This window comes from Cajanus cajan, chromosome 8 (genome assembly GCF_000230855.2).
Source record: "Cajanus cajan strain Asha chromosome 8, NIPB_CcT2T_4, whole genome shotgun sequence".
Lineage (NCBI taxonomy): Eukaryota > Viridiplantae > Streptophyta > Magnoliopsida > Fabales > Fabaceae > Cajanus > Cajanus cajan.
The window spans coordinates 20,668,302-20,679,781 of NC_138524.1; the positions used below are offsets into that span (position 1 = coordinate 20,668,302).

Below are 11,480 nucleotides of genomic sequence, written 5' to 3' on the forward strand. Positions count from 1 at the left end.
TAGTCCGTCGAGGCGCATGAGGAAACCTCTAGTGAGAAGTTGTCGTTGGAGGCCGAGGTGGCTCGGTTAAGAGAGGCTTATGCTGAGATGGAAGGCCGGGCGCTTGCGGCGGAAGACGCCAAACGGATGAGGGTCCAAGAGGTGCAGGAACTTACGGCTCGGGAACAACAAGTAAAGGCCGAGGCCGGGGCTGCCATGGCTACTTTCCGGGCCGAAGTTGAGGGAAAAATTATCAAGGAGCACGAGGAAGGGTTTTGGCATTGTGCTCGGCAAGCGACCCACTTCGGCACTTTTCCCCCAGACTTTTCCTTCGAACTTAGCAAGGACTTCTTCCAGGGGGCGTATCTAGACTTTAATGATGCCCCCGACAACATTGAGCCAGATGAGGCGGCCCCACCTCGGTCGGCTCCCATGGAAGATCCTGGTACGACTGTGAATGATGACGAGGAGACCGAGGAGACCACTCATGCTGACTGAGGTGTTTATTGAGTGATACATCTGTTTTGTTAATGATGTATAGGAATAGGGTATTTTTGGCTTTCTTTTTGATTCTTTTGGGCCGAATGAGCCATACTTGTTTGTACCCTCCGGCCGATAGTGCCGTTTTGACTTCAATGAATCTACTTCTTTCCTATTTGGACTCTTATGTTTTTGCTCTTTAAGTAGACGATCTATGTTTATCGCGCGAATTGTTTCGGACTTATGTTGGAGAATGACTTGTTTTCTTTTGGCCGATAGGGCTGGAATTTCCTTTTTGGTGGGCAAAGTAACTTTGTTCGACCTTGGCCGAGTGAAGGGGTACTCAGGTGAGATACTGTAGTTTGACTTCGGTTGAGGGGGTTTCTCGGGAAGTAAACTTTGCTCCCCGTTAACCAAATAGTAGGTACTTGGAAAAAGGCCAAGTTTTCTTCTCTAGCCGAGATAGTCTTGTAATTTTGTTCGACTTTGGCAGGTGAAGAATGCTCGGGGTGTTGTTCTTTGATCGATTGAGTTCGCGGGGGATTGACTTATTCGTCCTTGGCCGAGCTAATGTGCTTGGGAGGGAATAGTTCATTCAACCTTGGCCGAGAGGACATCTCGGGAGGAATTATTATGTTCAACCTTGGCCGAGAGGATGTCTCGGGAGGGATTTATTATGTTCAACTTTGGCCGAGAGGATGTCTCGAGAGGGATTATTTCGCTCAACCTTGGCCGAGAGGATGTCTCGGGAGGGATCATTACGCTCAACCTTGGCCGAGAGGATGCCTCGGGAGGGATTATTACGCTCAACCTTGGCCGAGAGGATGTCTCGGGAGGGCTTATTATATTCAACCTTGGCCGAGAGGATGTCTCGGGAGGGCTCATTATATTCAACCTTGGCCGAGAGGATGTCTCGGGAGGGATTGTTTGATTCTACCTTGGCCGAGAGGATGTCTCGGGAGGGATTTATTTGTCCATCCTTGGCCGAGCAATAGTGCTCGGGAGGGAGTTAAGTGTTTTGACTTGTGATAAAACTGATCAGATAAAAGATTCCTGAAAAAAGCTTGTTTCATTGATGTGGAGCCTCATTAAAAACCTTTCGCCAGTAAAACCTCTTCCACATTCTTACAAGAGGAAAAAACCTGAGAAAGGAAAAGAGTACTCCGAAAAAAATTACATAAGAATGACTAGCTAAAGTAGTGCTTCAGGTGTGTAGCATTCCATGTTCGGGGTATAACCTTCCCCGTGAGTTCTTCGAGTTTGTACGCTCCGTTTTGCAGGTTGTGCAATATACGATAGGGGCCGTCCCAATTGGGTGCCAACTTTCCTTGAGCTTTGTCCCTTCGTGCTTCTCCCGTAACTCGCCAGACTAAGTCACCGGGTTGAAATTCGCGGGGCTTGACCTTAGTTTGGTGCTTCCTGACTAACCTGGTTTGGCAGGCCTCCATGTTGATAAGGGCTTGGTCGCGTGCTTCTTCCACCAGATCGAGTTCGACGTTTAGTGCTTCCCCGTTGGTTCGTTCATCGAATATTGTTCGTCTCAAGGAAGGTTCACCTACTTCCACTGGAATCATGGCATCCGTGCCGTAGGTTAACCGAAAAGGGGTTTCTCTAGTTGAGCTCTGTGGGGTACAACGATAGGCCCATAAGAGTTCGGGCAAACAGTCGGGCCATGTTCCTTTAGCTTGCCCGAGTCGTCGTTTCAGCTCTTTGAGGATGACCTTGTTTGCTGCTTCGGCTTGCCCATTTGTCTGGGGATGTTCCACCGACGTCATCTTGTGCTTGATCCCTAGTCCGGCCAGAAACTCGTTGAAACGGCAGTCGGTAAATTGCAAACCATTATCAGTGATCAAAGCATAGGGAATTCCGAAACGTGTGATGACGTTCTTCCAGAAGAATTTCTGTATGTTGTTGGCCGTGATGGTGGCCACTGCTTCTGCTTCGATCCACTTAGTGAAATGATCAATGGCTACAAGGAGGAACTTAACTTGGCCTTTTGCTGGTGGGAACGGCCCTAATATGTCCATGACCCAGATAGAAAACGGCCAGGGAGTGGTAATAGAATGCAATTCCTCGGGTGGTTGATGCGTCAGGGGTCCGTGTTGCTGACAAGGCTTGCATTGTTGAACAAAATTGACACAATCCGTCAGTAGGGTTGGCCAATAGTATCCGGCTCGGATGACTTTGGTGGCAAGGGTTCGGCCGCCCAAGTGAGTTCCACATATGCCTTCGTGGATTTCCCTGACCACGTATTGTGCTTGTTCCGGTGCCAAACATTTCAATAATGGTGTCGACATCCCCCTCTTGTACAGTTCCCCGACAATTAGGGTGTATCGGGCCGCCACAGTTTTCATCTTTTTTGCCTCCAAGGGATTAGTGGGTAATGATCCGGTTGTGAGATTCTCGACTATCCCGGTCATCCAATTGGGTGTTCCCTGCTGAACCTGCAAACATTCGGCTTGGGTGATGTTGGGCTTGTGTAGTTCTTGTTGCATCATGCTGTGCAAATGACTGATTTTCTTGCTACTGGCTAGCTTAGCCAACTGATCGGCTCTCGTGTTGAGCTCCCGGGGCGTGTGTTTAACTTGGACATCTTCAAAGTCGTCCTTCAGCTTCTGGAAAGCGTGGAAGTATAATAACAGTGTTGGTTCCTTGATTTGGAAAGTACCGTTAACTTGGCCTGTCACCACCTGTGAATCACTCCAACATTGTATTTTGGTAACGCCTAGGTCCTGGGCCAACCTCAGGCCTGCCAAAAGGGCTTCGTACTCGGCCTGGTTGTTGGACTTTTTGAAGCCGAATCGCAAGGATTGTTCGATTACTACCTGGCCAGGGCCTTCCAAAATAATGCCGGCGCCACTGCCTCGTTGGTTTGATGACCCGTCTACGTGTAAAGTCCAGAGGGGGGATTCGAGGGGTATTTGTGGCGTGAATTCGTTTACGAAATCGGCCATGCTTTGTGCTTTGACGAGCCCTCTTGGTTCAAAACGAATGTCGAACTGAGACAGCTCTATAGACCAGGCCACCATTCGTCCTGCCAGTTCCGGCTTGCGCAGGACCTTAGTTATGGGGCTATCTGTTCGGACAAGCACCCGATGACTCTGAAAGTAGTGCCGAAGACGCCTGGCGGTATATACAAGGGCAAGGACTGTCTTTTCGAGATGTTGATACCTCATCTCGGTGTCTTGAAGCGCTCGACTGACGAAGTACACCGGCGTCTGTTCTATTTTTTCTTGCACCAAGACGGTACTGATGGCCTTGTCTGATACTGATATGTACACTATCATGTCAAGACCAGGGTCCGGTTTGGTCAACAATGGTGGGGTTGTGAGCATTGTCTTAAAGTTCTGAAAAGCCCACTCACATTCTTCGGTCCATTGGAATTTGGTGGCCTTTTTCAGCAAGGACATTATAGGTCTTGATTTTTCCGCCATGCATGGCAGGAAACGAGCTAAGGAAGCGATTCGTCCGGCCAACCGCTGCACTTCTTTTATGTTATGAGGGCTTTTCATACTGATGATAGCTTGGCACTTGTCGGGGTTGGCTTCTATACCCCTTTTCGACAACATGAACCCCAAGAATTTTCTGCCGGCTACCCCGAAGGTGCATTTTGCCGGGTTCAACCGCATGTGGTGTTGTCTAACTTCATCAAAAATGGTGCTGAGGTCTTTTAAGTGGTCACTGGACGAATTGGATTTGATTACCATATCATCCACATAAACTTCTAGGCAGGTTCCTATTTGGTGTCGGAAGATCTTGTCCATGAGTCTCTAGTAGGTGGCACCGGCATTCCTCAGGCCGAAGGGCATTACCTTGTAACAGAAATTTGTCGAGTCGGTGATGAATGCCATTTTTTCTTCGTCCGGCGGGTACATGGGTAATTGATTATACCCCGAGTACGCGTCAAGGAAACTTAACCTTTTGTGGCCGGCCGCTCCGTCCACCAGCGCATCGATGTGAGGTAGTGGGTAAGCGTCCTTTGGGCATGCCTTGTTCAAATCTGTGTAATCGATGCACATCCTCCACTTACCATTTGATTTCTTGACCATAACGACGTTTGCCAACCAGGTGGAATACTTCACTTCCCTTATAAATCCTACCTGAAGTAACTTCATCGTTTCTTCCTTCACTGCTCGGGTTCTGTCTTCACCCATTTTTCTTTTCTTCTGGGCAATTGGTTTGGCGTCGCGGAACACCGAGAGCCGATGACAGTGGAAATCTGGATCTATGCCCGGCATATCAGCTGCCGTCCAGGCGAAAAGGTCCGAGTACTTCTGTAGGACTTGCCTAATGTCTTTTGCTTCCGTCTCAGACAATTGGGAGCTCAAATAAGTGACCTGCTCCTCACTTTTTCCGAGTTGGAAAGGAATCGTTGTTTCTATGGGTTCGACCATATCCTCGTCCTCCAATCTTGGATCAAGCTCCAAGCCTTCCATCGATCTTCGATTGACGTCGCCGATGACGTTGACGTCTCGTCTTGGTTTCGGGGTGGGAGGCACCTTCAGGCTAGCGAAGTAGCATTCGCGGGCAGTTTTTTGATCGGCGTGCAGAGTAATGATCGTACCCTCCTCCGAAGGAAACTTCATAGCCAAGTGGGGAGTGGAGACGATGGCTCGGAGCTTGTTCAGGGAGGGTCGCCCTAGTAAGGTGTTGTACAATGTGTTTGCATGCACCACCACATAACGTACCTTGATCCTTCTTCTATACTGTTCTTCTCCAAAGTAAGTGTACAAATCTATTGTCCCTCGAGTGTCTACTCGTTCGCTCGAAAATCCTACCAAGGGCTCATCATAAGGCGTCAGCTCTTATTCAGGGATGCCGAGCTACTCGAATGTTTTCCAGTATAGGATATCCGCCGAGCTCCCCTGGTCAACAAGGGTTTTCTTTACTAAGCAGTTGTTGATTTCCACGCTGATGACCATGGGGTCATCTTGCACGGGGTCAACACCTTGAAAGTCCTTATTAGTAAATGTAATGGGGGGCATATGAATTGGGGCTACTCGGCCAATGGCGTTAACCGACTTGATTGCCCTCAGATGTCTCCTGCGGGCCGAGGATGAACTTCCACCGCCCACGAATCCTCCAGCGATGGTGTTGATTATTCGTCTAGGTTGATCTCGGTGCCGCTGTTGGTTCCTTTCTTGGGACCGGCTGCGTTCACGAGATCGTTTCCGCGGAGGCGCTCGGTCCTGATTCTCCCTTCTATACTCCCTTCTATCAGGATGGTAGTCGTTCCTTCTGTTGTCTGTCGACCGGGTAAAGTTTTGAAGGTGGCCTGCTTTGATGAGATCCTCGATGTGATCCCGAAGGGCGGAGCACTCCTCCGTAGTGTGTCCTCTATTCCGATGGAATTGACATGCTTTAGTCTTGTCGGCATGAGGAGGTGTCATAGCTCTTCGAGGAACAGCCAATACTTCCGTGGCTAGAGCTTGCTCCAACACCTTGGCCCTGCTGGTGTTGAGCGACGTATATTGCATATACCTTGGACCTCTATTATTGTTCTTCTCATGACTAGTTGCTTCTCGAGGACGAGACTTGGGAGGCTCCTTGTCATTGTCTCTTTTAGCGAGAAATTGGTCGGGTCGATTTTGGTTGCGAAACTCGGCCAGTTCCTCCATCTGCATGTATTTGGTGGCTCTCTGCCGCAAGTCGTCCAGGTCTCGGGGTGGCTTCTTGCACAAGCTATTGACAAAAGGCCCGGGTCGCAGCTCCGTGGTTAGGTGATGCATTGCTACGGCCGGGTCTAGGTTCCGGATAGACAACATCATTTTTCTGAACCTCTCCATGAGAGCTCTCAAAGGTTCTTTCTTCTCTTGGCGTATATTGACTAACGCGATGGATGTGAGCTGATGTGGCTGACTCGTGGCAAACTGTATCACAAAACAAGAGGACAGGGACATGAACGAGTCTACCGACCCAGGTGGGAGTCTAGTAAACCAGTTAAGCGTCGGTCCTTTCAGCGAGGTGGGAAAGACTTTGCAGAGAATTGCATCCTCATCCGTATATAGGCCGACCTGGGTGACGAAAGCGTCGAGATGCTCTTCGGGGTCGGTGGTTCCATCATACTTCTCCAGGGCCAAGTTTTTCCAGTTGTCGAGCAAACGGGCCCCGGCAATGTCTGGTGTGAATGGCGTCCTTCCCTGTCGTCGTTGTTGATCTTGTGCCATTGTAGTTGGTCCACCCGATGGCCGAGGAACATTAACTTCCTTGTACCATCCCGAGGATTCACCCTGATCCCGGGTTGACTGATTTTGTGTATCGTGTGAGGGGTGCCACGTCCGATTATCGCTTCTGAGCTCGGCGTTCTCTCTTCTCAGGGCCGATAATTCATGGGCGTCCTTTTCTCTGAGCCTCCTGAGTTCCATCATTTCAGCCTTCAGTTGTCTGATGGCTGAAGATGGATTAGGCTGTTGAGACCGGTCCACGTACGATTCTTCCATTCCGTCGTTCTGATTAGTTTGCCGTATGGGGGTGCCTCGGGGCATCCCGAAAGGGTAATCGGTTGCGTTCTCCTGTTGACTTCTTGTAGTTACCATCTTGCTTCAAGGTCGAGAACCGTTTTGGTTTCGGCCCCACGGTGGGCGCCAAAATGTTTCTGCGTAAAAACACTCCTCTTGTCGTTCTTCCTTCTTGGTCTTCTGAGTCTTCGTGCCGACCGAATACTGTCCCCGAGAGGTGGGGAGGGTACCTGCAAAGGCACTCCAACGATCAAGTAAGTATTCGGTATAGAGCAATAAGTGCTTTTATATTGGATAATAACGTACCTTTTTATGTCACATCACCTGTGTATTTATAGTGACACAATTGGGCCTGATGGGCCTTCAGTCTTGGGAGATGGGTAACACTTGAGTTAGCCTTAATCTCCTCTTAATCTGGCATGGTAATTAGCGCATAATAAGTATCTAACTTGCCACGTGTCATTTGTGATCTGCTCTTTGTTGAAGTCCTCGGCCGAAAGGGTGTTCGGCCTTCCCCAAGGCCAAAAAGGTGTTCGGCCTAGGTCAATGCTGAGGAGGTGTTCGGCTTAGGTCAAGGCCGAGGAGGTGTTTGACTCATCCTTGATGGCAGTGTTGCTTGTGATCTGCTCTTTGTTGAAGTCCTCGGCTAGGCATGAGGCCGAAAGGGTGTTCGGCCTCCTCCAAGGCCGAAGAGGTGTTCGGCTTAGGTCAAGGCCGAGGAGGTGTTCGGCCCAGCTTAATACCGAGAGGTTTTGATGGGTGTTCTCCTAGTGGTAAGGGAGTCCTGGGTACCCCCTTTGGTCGAGAGGGTGTGTTCGACCCATCCTCCAGCCGAAGGGGTGGTGTGTTTTTGTCAGCTCGGGCACCCCTTTCGGCCTATTGCCTGACCGAAGGGGTGCCGATTGGTGTGTTTTCGTCGGCTCGGGCACCCCTTTCGGCCTATTGCGTGACCTAAGGGGTTCCTCCTAGTACAATATCTATGACAAAGAGAAGCACTAAGGTTGCAGAATAGCTTTATAGGCATTGACTGTTGGTACTTTTTGTTTATGCATAATTAACTAAGCATGTCTCTATTTTTTATTTAAGATGTAACAAGAGTGAAACCCTTACAAATATTTGTAAGTTTCTGTGGAACAAATGTTTGACTCTGTACAGCTACTTGACAGCGGCTAGTTTTTTAGTGTTCCTGTTTTTTTACATCATATAAGTTGGTATTTTATAGCATTTTGCCTCGTAACTGGATAAATGTTTATGAATTGTATTTTTGTTATGCATGACTCAATCTCATGCAATTGTTAACCAATGTACATATCAAAGTCAAAAACTAATAAAAATAAATCACTGATTATTAGAGGTGTTAAATAGGTTGGGTTTAACCTATCTTGACCTACATGGACCTATTTTAGGTTAAATAAGTCTAATCTATATTTTCTTGAGGTTATTATTGTGGTTCAAATAAGGTTATCGAATCGAATTAGCCTAATTAAAAAAAATACATTTAAGAAAATTAAATATATTCTTTTACAATAAAAGAAAACAAAAATTATAACTTGATTAATTAATACTATATACTTTAGCCATTTGAGTATCTTGGTTTTAATTATTAATAACCCTACTCTTACTTTTATTACCAATAGTAGTAACAAAAAGATTAGTAAGCTCTTTTTTTGTGCTAGGTGGAGTTTCATTGTATCTAAATCATTCTCCATGCTATTAAAAATGTCATAAACATTCATGACTGTAATATTCAAAATTAAACAAGTTTACTCATTCAGTTTACAGTTTTCACAATGAGTTATAAAGCAACAGACCAACATAATTATTAGTCCAGTTTACAAGCAACAATAATATCTAACAAAACAACACCAAGCAATAAAGCAACAACAAACCAAAATTTAATTCACAATTCTCTATCCACATAACACAAGCCATAAAAGGGATGAAGGATCACAGGTTTAAACTATCAAGGGAGCAATGGGAGTGATGAAACTCTCACAGTGGCTAATCTTAACTTAAACTTATAACCACAACTTTGTAAGCAAACACAAAAGAATGAAAAACTATTACTATTATTATATTTTTGTACGGTCCAGGTCGGATTCCGACCTGCCTACTACATATGTCAGGCCGACTGTAGCTCTCACCGATATGCCAGGCCGACTGTAGCTCTCGCCGATATGCCAGGCCGACTGTAGCTCTCACCGATATGCCAGGCCGACTGTAGCTCTCACCGATATGTCAGGCCGACTGTATCTCTCGCCAATATGCCAGGCTGACTGTAGCTCTCGCCGATATGTCAGGCCGACTGTAGCTCTCGCCGATATGCCAGGCCGACTGTAGCTCTCGCCGATATGCCAGGCCGACTGTAGCTCTCGCTGATATGCCAGGTCGACTGTAGCTCTCGCCGATCACCCCTCTAAGAGTGGTTCGGTTATTATTCAACTTGGTTTCTCTACTTAACCTGGTCGGTATATTTCCGATTCCTTCCGCTTACAAGAACCAACTCGGCCAATACCCGACTGTACCCTCAGTACGGGTATGGTCGATCGGGGGCTGACACAACTCTCGCATACAGGGACTACCCGATAGCAAGGGCAAGGTCCCACTGTCCCTCACCAAATATTAGTCAGATCAAAACGGTTAAGGAAATCCCTACATTCTCGGGGCCCATAAAGCCCGAAAACAAGAAACTATAAAAGAAAAAACCCTAGAGTTGAGAAGGAAGATTACACTTTTGAATGCTCTGGCTCTAAGGCACGATCTAGGAAAAACCCTAGTCCACCCTTTGGCCGGAACATTTTGGCGCCCACCGTGGGGCTACGGTGAAACTTTTCCTACGCCCCAAGTAACACAAGAGAACCCGCACTTTACCATGGCGAGAGGCGGCACATCCAACGACTCACAACACCCTACCATGGAGGAGATGATGGCATTGATCAACGGATTGAGGGAGGAGAATGCGCGATCCAGGGAGAGAGAGGAGGCTATTCAACGAGAAAACGAGGAGATTAGGAGGCGGGCGGACGAGATGCAAGCTATGATAACGGCCAACGCCAGGACGGTGGAGGAAGATGTCATGATGGAAGTCCCCAGGGATTTTTGACCTTTTTCAGAGGCCATAGAGGCCGAGACCATCCCGAGGGATCATCGGATTCCCCAAGTCGAACCTTTTGATGGAACTCAGGATCCCAGTCAGCACTTGACGAATTTCCGCGCTCAAATGTTGATTTGTGGAGGAAGTATGGAAGTCCGCTGCAAACTATTCGTGGGTACACTCAAAAAAGCAGCACTAGATTGGTTTAGTGGTCTCCTTGACCGATCAATCACCGACTTTGATGTCTTTAGTCGGCTCTTCATGACACAGTTCGCCGCTAACAAGAAGAAACCACCGATCACGTCGGACTTGTTCGATCTCAAACAGCAGCGGGAGGAGTCGTTGAAGGACTTTCTGCAAAGGTTCAATGAGGTCGCCTTGAGGATAGCGTCCTTGGATGAAAGGATGGCAGTCATCGCGTTCTAGAAGGGCTTAAGGTCTGGAGCTTTCGACATCGCGCTAGAGAAAGCGAGTTGTCAAACAATGTCGGAGGTGAGAGTTTTCGCCCTGAGTCACATCAAGACGGAGGAGGGACAAATCAACAAAAGGGCAGCTGAAAGCCGAGATGCTGGGTTCGTCCCAAGAGATTTTTATTCCATATAAAAATGTGAAAAGGTTTTTTGCTGAGAAGGTTTTTAATGAGGCATCGGAAACCAATAATTCCTGAATCCTAATAAACATCATCCCTTATTTATCTTATATGATTTCTAACATGTGTTATTTTGAAGGCACCACAAACTCGTGATTGTCGGCAAAAGTCCGGCTAGGCAAGTATAAATAACTCGAAGACAAACTCGCGATTGATCGGTAAAAATCTGACTGGGCGAGTATAAATAACTCAAAGACTAAACTCGTGATTGGTCGGTAAAAATCTGACTGGGCGAGTATAAATAACTCGAAGACCAAACTCGTGATTGATCGGTGTCGCAACCCGAAAATTTCTGATCTCGCGACTAATGGTTTAGACATCCTTTTAAAAGTCTCATCAATTAAGGAATGCCCGGACACTAGACTAATCCTTAATTAATGGTTTTGAAAAATGAGTTCATGGAGTCGCCACCAATGTTTTACTCAAAACATTGGAAAAAGAAAAAGTTTTTAAAAGTCCAATAATGGCTTTGATAACCAGAATTGGGTTCGGGGGTCGGTTACGTGTAGAGAAGGTATTAAGCACCCCTACACCCGCGAACAACCACGTTTAAATCCTTGGTCTGTGGTCCCTGCAAGAAAAGTGCATTGTATAGGGCGGTTCTAATTATCCTCACTTTGTTCTTAAGGCCCCCAAGGTGCCCCCATTATAGGGACCCAGTATCTCTGTCGCCGTCACCTGGCAAACTCTAAGGTCTGTCGCAGCTGTAGACTGTGAAGTCCCACATCGGCTAGTAAGGTGAACGAAGCATGCCATATATATGGGTGTGGATACCTTACCCTTGGAGGACGCGTTTTGGGGTGGTGTTGGCCATTCCCGA

The 11,480-nt window shown here is 47.4% G+C and overlaps 2 protein-coding genes across 2 annotated transcripts; both read right to left on the bottom strand.

The window, feature by feature from the left end:
* Nucleotides 1-1,646: 1,646 nt before the first annotated feature.
* Nucleotides 1,647-4,223, bottom strand: LOC109818442 (transposon Tf1-107 polyprotein). The gene has a single exon (XM_083061392.1). The coding sequence runs from the start codon at nt 4,221-4,223 to the stop codon at nt 1,647-1,649; it is 2,577 nt and encodes an 858-aa protein (XP_082917518.1).
* Nucleotides 4,224-5,282: 1,059 nt separating this feature from the next.
* LOC145950309 (uncharacterized) lies at nt 5,283-6,899 on the bottom strand. Its single transcript, XM_083061393.1, has one exon. It carries the CDS (start codon nt 6,897-6,899, stop codon nt 5,283-5,285), a length of 1,617 nt encoding a protein of 538 aa, XP_082917519.1.
* Nucleotides 6,900-11,480: the final 4,581 nt, after the last annotated feature.